General features: G+C 48.7%; 1 protein-coding gene across 1 annotated transcript; it reads left to right on the plus strand.

The window, feature by feature from the left end:
• On the plus strand, positions 1 to 12,478 carry LOC6724909. The gene is given in 8 exon segments (XM_039296743.2): positions 1 to 115; positions 2,113 to 5,761; positions 5,829 to 5,958; positions 6,477 to 6,710; positions 6,842 to 7,281; positions 7,343 to 7,512; positions 7,623 to 10,224; positions 10,226 to 12,478. Coding segments are annotated over 7 exon segments (7,089 nt in total). The 5' UTR covers positions 1 to 115; positions 2,113 to 2,293; the 3' UTR covers positions 10,271 to 12,478.
• The last annotated feature ends 73 nt before the right edge of the window (positions 12,479 to 12,551 follow it).

The following is a 12,551-nucleotide window of genomic DNA, read 5'->3' on the forward strand; positions in this document are numbered from 1 at the left end:
CTTTTGCTCTTCATCTTGGCTCGTTATTTCGCTTCGCACCGTGTTTGCGTTCACAACTCTTGTTCGGGTTCTGCATTTTATTTTATTATTATTTTTTTTTGTTTGTTGCTATTCGGTGAGTACCTGCGGAAAAGTAAAGCAAGGCGAGGAATGAAAGGAACAGAAAGGAAAAGAAAACGAAAACGAAAAGAAAAGCCATGCAAAGGGTTTTCCTCGCCAACTCGCTTGTTTGTGTTTTGTGTGCAAAGTGCCTGGTGAAAAGGTGTACTCGCCGTACTGCCAAATGAGAAAACGGCAGGCGTTCGTTTATTAATGCTCGCGTTCGTATTTTTGCGAAAACCTAGTGAAAAAGAAATTTTCTGTGCTCGCTGCTGGCTGTTTGTGTTGGAGTGTGTGTGAGTGAGTGTGCGTGTGCCTGTGCGCTGCTCGTGCCTGTGTGCGCTCGCTTTGGGTGTGCTTGTACGTCACTGCCACCCATTTTTGTGTGCTGTGTGCCCCACTGTTCTGGTTCTTCGTCCCGTCTCGTGTCGCCTCGCTGTTCCCTCCTAGCCGTCCCTTGCGGTTTTTGCTGCAGCTCTGCGGAAGAGAGGAGTTTCCACGAATTCCCCCCTTGCCTAGCGCACGAAGGGGATGGCAACTCTGCCAATTCTTTGGCAACTTTTCCGCCTAGTGAAAACTGCTGCCAGTTTCCGTTCGCTTTGCTACTCCGCTTCTTCCGTTCCGTCCATCTGACTGTCTGCCCGTGTTTACAATCGCGGCGTTTTTGCACACTGTGCCGTGCGTTTGTGTGAGTTCTACTTGGTGGTATATCTGTGTGCATGTACACACATCGATACGACAGCGGAGTCTTCATTTTGTTATTTGCCATTCTCTTTCACTTCCTTTTTTCGCCTGCTTTGTTGCTGTCGTCTCTGTGACAGTTATGATAGTTGTTGGTGTGCGTGTCGTGTCCGTGTGAGTTTTCCGCTTTTCTTCGCCGGTGCGAACTGCAATCTGAAATCTCGCTCTCGCACTAAAATGGCGCATGTCAGAATCAAAATTAAAATCATAAGCGAAAGCCACTCTGATCGTCAGGCCAAGAAGAAGCGGAGAAAGAAGACGAAGAAGGAGGACCAGCGGCAACAGCAGAAGCAGGATACTTAACCAATTTGAGGATTATTCAACATCTCATCGACTCTTCAGCTTCTCTTCTCCGCTTTGCCCAGTTGCTGCTTCTTCCGACTCTGCCCTTCTCTCCTCTACTCCACACGCCACTCGTCTCCTCTGCTCTCTTCTCGTTTCGCTTTCCTCGCATTCTCGCAGCTCCCAGCTGCTGCCAAAACTTGTTTTCAGCAGCGATAGAAAAGAGGGGCAACGGAGCTGGACAGTGGATGGCAAGGAGAAGAGGGGGCTTTCTGGCAACCGCAAAAGCATGTTTAATGTTCTAGTCGCGTTTTACTGGACTCTGAATCGGAATCGAGTGAACGGATCGGATCGGATTGTCCTGGGGATTGAATGTGCTGAAAGGGGCTGAGAGAACGGCTTACTTTCGGCCAGGTGAAAGCCAGGGGCATAAAACTAAGTTTACCACATAGACATTCGCTTAGAGTTTCGCATCGGTTCAGATTAGCAGTTAAACCGAAGTTTGGTGCTAAAAGTCCTTTAAAAATCTTATAGTTGGATTGGATCGACTTTATAGTTGATTAGTTTGGAGAAAACACAAAGTGCAACACAAACACAGTGTGCAACAAAGTTGAGTTACAACTAAAAATTTGATTTATCTAAGTGAGCATATACATTATAACTTAGCAATCCAAAAGCTTATCAAAGTTTTCAATGCTTATCAGGGATTTTACAGGGGGGATGGGATTTCCATTAACTTAACAAGTTTGAATTTAGAAGATAACGAAAATATTTTGGTCTTCCAGAACTATTTTAAAGCATTATAAAAAAAGTTGGAAGGATGCAAAAGAATCCCAGAATGGCTATATCTGTTTTTTAAATCTAGTGCAGAATTTAACCTACTTCTGGGTTGAGTAGTTTTCGCTTTGCCAATTAGAACGTTATTCCCACATGGCGGATTAGTAATACAAGTTAGTAACTTTCTTTTTTTCCTTCTTCGCGTCCTTGCAGGTAATTCTTCACATCACAGTCAACCAATGGGACCAAATCACTGCGACTCGAACTGGACACAATCAGCATCGGATCGCAGGGAGCAACAGGAGGTGGTGGAGCAGCAGCGCCAGAAGGCGTCGGGGGAGCAGCCATCATAGGAGCAGCAACGTCGGCAGCAGCTGCCCAGGGCCCCTCGAGAATGTCTAGCCGGAAGCTGCCAGGAGGCTCTGGAGGAGCTGAAGAAACCACAGCAGCAGCTGCCCCCCTGGATGATAATGCCAATGCCAGTGTGGAGATTCCGGCCAGCAGCGAGGAGCCAGCAATGGGCGTCGGCGAAGAGATGTCCATCATAAGCAAAACACACACCTCAACTTTGTCAGTGGAGCCCGCTGAGGAGCCAACAGTAACAGCAGAGCTGGAAGGCGAAAAAGAGCTGGAATCGAATCCAGTTTCCAAAACGCCTAGGTCCACGCCTACGCCAACCCTTACGCCAGCCGTCACGCCTACCGCCAGTGATGGAGTGGCGGCCAAGAGCGTGAGGGTTACCCGGCACTCGTCGCCACTGCTTCTGATCAGTTCGCCCACGACAAGTAGACGTGAGGTCGGCGACGGAGCGTTAGACGCCGAGGAACCAACGGGATCGGGTGGCCAAAGGAAGAGCTCCGTGGAGCGATCTTTGGCGCCCGTTATACGCGGACGAAAGTCCATCAAGGATCTGAAAGAAGCCAAAGAAGTCAAGTCCGAGGAGGCGCCTGCCGCAGCATCAGAGTCACGAGCTGCAAGTGGAGTGACGCCTAGCCAGGTCAAGGAACAGCATGTCGGGGATGGCAACGAACTGGAATCCTTGCCAATCACAGACAAGAAAGACCACAAAGACACAAAAGACAAGGGAGATGAGCGGGAAACCGATCAGGAAGCAGAGAAGGAAAAATCAGCAGAGACAGAAATAATTGCAGATACAGAAAAATCTTCGGAGAAGGAAAAGTATACAGAGAAGGACAAAGCTGCCGATAAAGATGGAGGAAAAGAAAAAGATATTGATGCAAATAAGGATATAGATAAGGAGAAGGAAAAGGTCAAGGAAGCACTTCCTCCAGTGGTGCCAATAGCACCAGTGACACCCACCTGTAACCGTGTCACACGTAAATCGCATGCCCAGGAGCAGGCGATTAACACGCGGGTCACGCGCAATCGTCGCCAGTCCTCTACAGTTGGAGCCAATTCCACAGCGTCTTTGGTAGCTGCATCCTCCTCAATAACAGAGCAACCACCTCCATCTCGCGGTCGACGGAAGAAGCCGGTGGTGGTGGCTCCTCCCTTGGAGCCTGCGGTAAAACGAAAGCGATCCCAAGATGTTGAAGCCGACCCAGACACCAACAACAGCACGAAATACAGCAAGGTGGAAGTGGTGAAGTCCGAGGAAGCTGAGGCACCAGAGGAGGACTCCACTGCCGTGCCCATTAAACAGGAATCAGTTGATGGCAACGAGGTCAGTTCTATTTCTCCTACAGTCACGCCCATATCCACACCTGCGCCAACGGCAGCTCCGATTCCGGGCAGTCGACGGGGTCGTGGGCGCCCGCAGAACAGAAACTCCTCTTCACCTGCAACCACAACGCGGGCAACGAGGCTGAGCAAGGCGGGATCACCGGGTATCCTGACGCCAGTAGCCCAGGAACCGGCGCCACCGAAACGGCGGCGAGTCGGCTCCAGCACACGGAAGACTGCCTCGGCCAGCTCGCTGGCACCCAGCTCGCAGGGCGGCGCCGGGGATGAGGACTCTAAGGACAGTATGGCCTCGTCCATGGACGACCTGCTGATGGCCGCAGCAGATATCAAGCAGGAGAAGCTGACGCCCGATTTCGAAGATAGTTTGATGCCAGAAAGCCTGCCCTCTACTTCTGGTGCGTCGAGTGCCAATGGTCATTCCTGCACCGAACCGCTTACCGTGGACACAGAAATCAATGTTAAGTCCGCTGATTCCAAAGTAAAACCAAAGGAGTCACCGGCGGCAACAGTCGAGGAATCTCCAATACAATCCGAAACGCAATCTACCAAGGTGTCAGCACATGCGGGGAAGGCTCCATCGCTAAGTCCAGAGATGATAAGTGAAGGCGTTAGTGCGGTCAGTGTTCGAAAGTTTTATAAGAAGCCTGAGTTCCTGGAAAACAATCTGGGCATTGAAAAGGATCCGGAGCTGGGTGAAATCGTTCAGACGGTTAGTAACAATGACACGGAAACAGATGTGGAGATGGCTGTTGACAGCGAGGTGAATCAACCGGCAACTCCCAAGTCGCAGGATAAAAAGAAAGAGGAGCAGGATAAAAATCAGAAATCAGGGCCAAAGGCGGGAAAGAAGGCTTCTGCTAAATTAGAACCTAAAGCTGAAGATATTTCTGAAATTCTTACTGACGTTCCTGTTGATTCTACTGAAGCAGTAGAAATAATAGAAGAGGCAGAGGAAGACAATTGTTCAAATAGCTCAATCAAACCAGGTGAGCTCAGACTGGACGAGAGCAACGATGAACCTGAACTGCTTCTTGAAGACGCCCTCATAGTCAATGGTGATGAGACACCAGATCAACCGGAGGAAAAGGAGGGCCAGGTGGGGTTCTTCCATACAGGAGAATACGACGACTTTGAGCACGAGATTATGGCGGAGCTGGCGAAGGAAGGGGTGCTAGATGCCAGCGGCAATGCATTAAGTCAGCAAAAGGTCGAAATTGAGCATCCCGAGGATGTATCAAAAAATGAGATAGGAGAAGCCGATGAATCGGTTAAACGTAAGCCTCTTAAGGACCCGTCGGTTACGGACGAAATGGAGGACATGGATGTGGAGGAATCCTATATTGACATTAAGGACCAGACAAATCAACTGTTAGTTGAACACTTGGCAGAAGAGGCCATGGAAGCGGACTGCGGTCCCGAGGATAACAAGGAGAACTTGTCCACGTCTGCTTCCAGCACCGCTGCCGATGGTCTAGATATTCAGTTGGCCATCAAGGAGGATGATGACGAGGAAAAACCGCTTGCAGTTATCGCTGACGAACAGAAGCCTGGGCTGCTATTGACCAATGACATGAAAGTGGATGAGAAACCAAATGGCAAGCAGGAATCGGTCTGTGATGAGCACGTTCAGCTGGTGCCAAACCTTCGTCAAGAACAGGAAATTCACTTACAAAACCTGGGTCTACTCACGCACCAGGCCGCTGAACAGAGGCGCAAGTGCCTGCTTGAGGCACAGGCCCGCCAGGCGCAAATGCAGCTCCAGCAACATCACCACCATCAGCACAAGCGACAAGGAGCGCGCGGAGGAGGTAGTGCCACTCATGTGGAATCCAGCGGTACTCTGAAGACAGTCATCAAGCTGAACAGGAGCAGCAACGGAGGAGTGAGCGGTAGTGGCGGCCTGCCTACTGGTACAGTTATCCATGGGGGCTGTGGCTCCTCTTCCGCTTCTTCCACGTCCTCCTCCTCGGTGGGCAGTGCCACACGTAAATCAAGCGGGACCTTGGGCTCAGGAGCGGGAGCAGGAGCTGGCGTTCGCCGGCAGTCGCTTAAGATGACATTCCAGAAGGGTCGGGCTCGTGGTCACGGTGCTGCGGATCGATCCGCCGATCAGTATGGCGCCCACGCCGAGGACTCCTACTACACCATTCAAAACGAGGTAAGGCAGTGAGTTACGGTTGTCCTATTAAACAGATGACTAACGTTAGTCTTTCTTTTCATTCCAGAACGAAGGTGCGAAAAAGTTTGTTGTAACTACTGGTAATCCCGGCCGCAAGACTAATAACCGTTTCAGCTCAACTAACAACCACCACTCGACGGTAGCCTTGCACGGTAGCAACTCTGCGCTCCAGTACTGTGCGTATAGATCAGATCTTATATTCGAAATAGTGTGCTCCACTTGGCCTATCTGGCTGTGTTCACTTTTAGAAAATCAAACCGAACAATTGGAGCCCAGTTATATAATTGTTATATTAAATGCCCTCAACTCCCTTAACTCAAGGGTGAACTATTTTCAAGACATTGCAACTCACTGTTAAAACTTTCGTTTTATCACAAAATGTCATATAAAATGCATTATGCACCATCACGCTTCGCTTACTGGGCTTTAAGCAGCTTAGAGAGGGCTTCCTTTTCGGAAATATGGTTCGGTTTGATATTCCTCTCACTCTTCGTACACATTCATTTCAATTTCTCCATCCGGGATATATCACCATCTTCATATTCTGAACCTGTACATATGGCACCGTCACTTTCATTCTCTAAACCATTCCTAAAACCAACGAACAGAATCAGACACAAACGCACTGATGGAAGAAAGAGCTGGCCTAATGGTCAAAGAGTATATTGCCCTAACTAGCCATATTCTCCTTTAGATTCGTCCCACTCGGAAAGTCAGGGACAGGCGGACCACGGCTTCTACCAGATGGTCAAAAAGGACGAAAAGGAGAAGATCCTCATTCCGGAAAAGGCCTCCTCGTTTAAGTTTCACCCAGGGAGATTGTGCGAAGACCAGTGCTACTACTGCAGCGGAAAGTTTGGACTCTATGACACCCCCTGCCATGTTGGACAAATAAAGTCCGTGGAGCGCCAGCAGAAGATCCTAGCCAGTAAGTACAGTGCCGGAAAGATCAAATACTTGAATATAGATTTGCTGAAACTAGCTTAAACTAGCCTCTTAATATTGCTGATATTTTTCTCTACCTCCTCTGATGTTCGCTAGTTTCCTTATCATTTGCAGACGAGGAGAAGCTCACTGTGGATAACTGCTTGTGCGACGCATGTTTTCGACACGTAGACCGCCGGGCAAATGTGCCATCCTACAAGAAGCGTCTTTCCGCTCCAGGTCACTTGGAAATGGGGTCTGCGGCGGGATCTACACAGTTTGCTGGCGACAGCGGCGTCATTACGGAAGCGGGTGGCGAAGCTGGTTCTACGGCAGCTGTGGCCGTGCAGCAACGATCCTGTGGCGTGAAGGACTGTGTCGAAGCGGCACGACACACGCTGCGGCGCAAGTGCATCCGCAAGAGAGTGAAGAAGTATCAGCTCAGCCTGGAGATTCCCGCAGGCTCGTCGAACGTAGGGCTGTGTGAGGGACATTACAACACGGTCATCCAATTTTCCGGCTGCGTTCTTTGCAAGCGTAGATTAGGCAAGAACCATATGTACAACATAACCACGGTGTGTATACTGATAGTGTTCCTAATCCGATTAATGTTAATAATGGTATAACATCTTTCAGCAGGACACAATTCGACTGGAAAAGGCGCTGTCTGAGATGGGCATCCCAGTTCAGCTTGGCATGGGCACTGCAGTCTGCAAGCTGTGTCGCTATTTTGCCAACCTTTTGATAAAGCCACCGGACAGCACCAAGGCACAAAAGGCGGAATTCGTGAAGAACTACAGAAAGAGGTGGGTTTCAGTCTATCAATGATAGACTATGATGGTTGCCATATATGATGGTTGCCATATAGCTAAAAGATTGTTACTCATGATTTGTTTCTCCGTTCTTTACCCAACAGGCTCCTCAAGGTGCATAATCTGCAAGATGGCAGTCATGAGCTGTCCGAAGCGGATGAAGAAGATGCACCTAATGCAACAGAGGCAGAAAGGCCAACCTCAGACGGACACGAAGATACCGAGATGCCCATGGTAGCGGACTATGATGGACCTACCGACTCGAACTCCAGTAGTTCTTCGACTGCAGCCCTGGACACCAGCAAACAAATGTCCAAGCTGCAGGCCATTCTGCAGCAAAATGTGGGTGTGGATGCGGCAGGAGCTGCGGGAGCAGGAGCTGTTGCAGCAAGTCCCGGAGGAAGCGGATCTGGGGCAGATATCTCTAACGTATTGCGAGGGAATCCGAACATTTCCATGCGCGAACTTTTCCACGGCGAGGAAGAGCTGGGTGTGCAGTTCAAGGTGCCGTTCGGATGCAGCAGCAGCCAGCGCACGCCGGAGGGCTGGACACGAGTGCAGACTTTCCTACAATACGATGAGCCGACGCGCCGCCTCTGGGAGGAGTTGCAAAAGCCGTACGGAAATCAGAGCTCATTTCTGCGCCACTTGATACTATTGGAGAAGTACTACCGAAACGGAGATCTCGTCCTGGCACCGCATGCCTCCTCCAATGCCACGGTTTACACAGAGACTGTTCGCCAGCGGCTGAATTCGTTTGACCACGGTCACTGCGGTGGATTTAGCATGGCAGGCAGCCCTTCTTCTTCGGGTTCCGGCAAACGCAGTGGGGTTCCTCAACCGACGGGTGCCAGTGTGCTGGCCACCGCCCTCACAACACCCTTGACAAGCCATTCATCCTCCTCTGCATCCATTTCCTCCGAACAGCAAGCGTCGGTTGATCCCGTCATTCCGCTGGTAGAGCTCAATGATGACGATGAAGGCGAAGATGGGGCAGGAGGAGCGGGCGAAAGGGAGTCGACAAATAGGCAGGAGGACACAATCTTGGAAAGCCTTAGCACAGCCTCGGTGGACAAGCTGACTAAGCAGCTCAGCTCGAATGCGGTGACGATTATCGCCCGGCCCAAAGACAAATCCCAGCTCTCTTGCAACAGCGGATCCTCCACGTCCATTTCCAGCTCCTCGTCCGCTATTTCCTCGCCGGAGGAAGTGGCCGTCACTAAGGTTACAGCAGTCGCACCAGTCCAGTCCAAGGATGCACCGCCACTGGCGCCAGCAAGTAGCGGTGTTAGCAACAGTCGTAGTATCCTTAAAACCAACCTCTTGGGCATGAACAAGGCCGTGGAACTCGTGCCGTTAACGACTGCCCCCCACGTAAACATCGCCACTGCTGCATCTAAACAGTTCTTTACAACCTTCGAATCACAGGCTTACAAGCCAACTGGATGCCATAAGCCTGAGAAACAGCAAAAGATTTCTGACGCGGCCAATAAGCAGCTCGGTAGCCAGGGCGAACCGGTACCACCAAGCGCCTTGCTTGGCCTGCAGTCCAAGCTAAAGCCTCCAATGCAACAGCAGCAGGTCGTCGGATCAGGAGCGGGAACTAGTGGTCCTCAGAAGCCATCTAATGTGGCGCAACTGCTCAGCTCTCCACCAGAGCTAATCAGCTTGCATCGACGGCAGACTAGCGGAGCAGCAGCGGGGGCCAGCAGCTTTCTTCAGGGCAAGAGGCTTCAACTTCCACGATCTGGAGCAGGGCCTTCAGGAGCGGGAACGGGAACAGGCGCTGGAGCAGCAGGAAGCCGCAGTGCGGGTGGACCACCACCGCCCAATGTGGTCATACTGCCGGACGCCTTAACCGCCCAGGAGCGACACGAGAGCAAGAGCTGGAAGCCAACGCTGATACCGCTGGAGGATCAGCACAAGGTGCCGAACAAGTCACATGCTCTTTATCAGACCGCCGACGGTCGAAGGTTGCCCGCCCTGGTGCAAGTGCAGTCAGGTGGCAAGCCATACCTCATCTCTATCTTCGACTACAACCGCATGTGCATCTTGCGAAGGGAAAAGCTGATGCGGGACCAGTTGCTCAAAAGTAACGCCAAGCCAAAGCCGCAGAACCAGCAACAGCAGCAGGGCCAAACGCACCAGCAGCAGCAAAACTCCGCCGCATCGGCGGCTGCCTTCTCCAACATGGTGAAGTTGGCCCAGCAACACACGGCGCGACAGCAGCTTCAGCAGCTGCAACAGAAGCCACAGCAGCAGCAACAATTGCCCACTTTGCAGCCAGGTGGAGTGCGACTGGCCCGGATGACGCAAAAACTACTGATGCCGCCACTTACTAATCCGCAGGTTGGCAGTCAGGCACCCAACTTGCAGCCGTTGCTGTCCAGTACGCTGGATAACAGCAACAGCTGCTGGCTGTGGAAAAACTTTCCTGATCCCAACCAGTATCTGCTGAATGGAAACGGAGGGGGTGCCGGGGGCTCCTCCAGCAAGTTGCCACATCTCACGGCCAAACCAGCCACGGCAACCAGTAGCTCCGGAGCGGCCAACAAATCAGCAGGAAGCCTATTTACCCTCAAGCAGCAGCAGCACCAGCAGAAACTCATCGACAACGCTATCATGTCAAAGATACCCAAAAGTTTGACAGTAATACCGCAGCAGATGGGTGGAAATACCGGTGGCGATATGGGGAGCAGCAGCTCCTCCGGAAAGGACTGATGACGGCGAAGGAGGGCGCCATGGCCATTAGCCGTAGCGCCGGTGGTAACCCGGCGAAGTAGTAGGATCAACAAGCAGGCGACGAGCAGCTTAAGCGGCGATCTTCAGAACAAGAGGTGACCAGCGGCGGCTCCATGGATATCACAAACTCCACAATTCCATGGCTGCAGTAGAATAAGTGATAAACTAAAAAAACATTGGACGGACAGACAAGAAACAGATGAGAAACCAAGATAATTCTTAGATTACATAACGTTGTTTGTGTATAAACGAGATACGTTTACGAATACGATTACAATATAAGTACGCACTAGTTAGGCACTCTAGCCGATACGACAGATGCATGATGGAGCAGATGAAGTTCCCGATGCGAATGCGATTTAGGATACGGATATGGATAGTTAGGGATACCAATGCACCTTACTCTAAACTATGCTACTCTATAATTTTAGTCTTAAAGTATATTTTTTTAATTAGATTTACGGGCATATAAACTTGCGATTCGTGTATTATAGATACCAAAATTGCTACAGCTAAACGGTTTATAGATTTATAAGCGAATTCGATACACACACACACACATCAACTGCTACACCAAAACACACACACACAAAGTAATTTAAGAGAGAATGCAGCACAAAAAGAATTTTGGCCAAGATTATAATCCAACCTTAGGCTGCTGCTGAACTGAAAGGGAAGACAGGATCCCGCAGCCCCAGTTTTGCATGAGTCCTAATCATGCCAGGAGCTTTTCCACCACACACACACTATGCACACGTAGCACATAACAATCCAATCCTGCGTATTGAACGTTTCTTTTGATGCAGATCCCTAATTTATAAACATTTTGTATTTCCATTTATACATCCAATTCACAAGTTAAGTTAGTCCCAGCCTCAGTTACTGACAGATCAAGATAATTATACGGACCTAAAGTTAATTCCAAAACTGTAAATATTTTATGGAATGGACAGATAAATACAAGAACTATAAAATACAAACTAAAACGCTAATTCAACCCTGCAAATCTTAATTAAAAGCTTAAGAAGAAACGCGATTGTGAGCCACAAGCAATCAAATTGATCGATGTTCTCGGTGCCTCTGGTGGCCTAAGTTCCATTCCAAGGAATTCTAAAATCGTAGCTGCCTAAAGCAAAGCAAGATCGTTGGTAGTGAAGTGAAATTAATTTGCTTATTTTTAATGACAAATTGGAAAGCTTTCTCGACATATATACCAATAAAACATATACTTAACACCCAGCATAGACATATGCATATATATATATATATATATCTATCTACAAATATGGATTTATATACACACGATATACTATTTAGATATTTTAGAGAGACGACGAGAGATACAAATGTAAATTAGTTTGTTAAGCATAGATATATTTATACACATATGAGAATTCAATTGTTGTTGTTAAACATTGAAAATGTATTTAAAAATCAGGAGTTGATTGATACCATGCAAACCAAACAAGAAACGTGAACGGAAACAAACTTTGGCAAGCCGAAGTTTATATACCCTTGCAGAAATTTGGAAATGGGCTTCCGGTCCTTCGGTTGTAAGCAAGTAAAACCCTGAAAATATACATATACATAGATCGATGGTGATCTATTGGTTCAAGATGATACCTCTTAGCACTTAAAAGTTACTTCAGCTGTACAGTCTTCCCTGTTGGGCAAAACTCATATGATCTCCCAATAACACTTATAAACGACCACTTATCATTAAAAGCTGTAGGCTTAATATATTTGTCCGATGTAAACAAATTGGCTTCAAATTCATTGCTTTGAATATGGCAGCCTCATACATTCACACATTACGTAAGAATAGCAAATCAGTGGAATGATTATTTATTGGTTTCATAAAGCCTCTGCAGGGGTATAACAAATGGAATGCTTAAGTCCTACGTCGTTGCACTGGTGCGGATGCGAATCGGAGCTGAAAGAGGAATGGAGCAGTTCGCAGGACTAGCTTCTGATGACCATGATGAACTTAGATTGCCTTGATCGAACCTGGTTTTGTAAAGCGGCATAGAAATCGTGTGCCTGTGGGTGAATGTAGTGTGTTTGTGCTGTGTTTATGTAGTACTTTGTAGCTGATAGATCATTCGATCCAAACACATCTTAAAATTACAACTTATTTATGCAATTATTTTTAAAGGATTACCAAGAATCAAAATTTCAACGAATCATAAATAAAAAAAAACCCATGTCCAGCTCAGAATTAAGATGGTTTTATTTCTTATCTACCCCTGGCCGAAACCTTTTTTGAAAAACTGTCAGCATTGCCTGTAGGA

This window comes from Drosophila simulans, chromosome X (assembly GCF_016746395.2).
Source record: "Drosophila simulans strain w501 chromosome X, Prin_Dsim_3.1, whole genome shotgun sequence".
Taxonomy (NCBI): Eukaryota; Metazoa; Arthropoda; class Insecta; order Diptera; family Drosophilidae; genus Drosophila; species Drosophila simulans.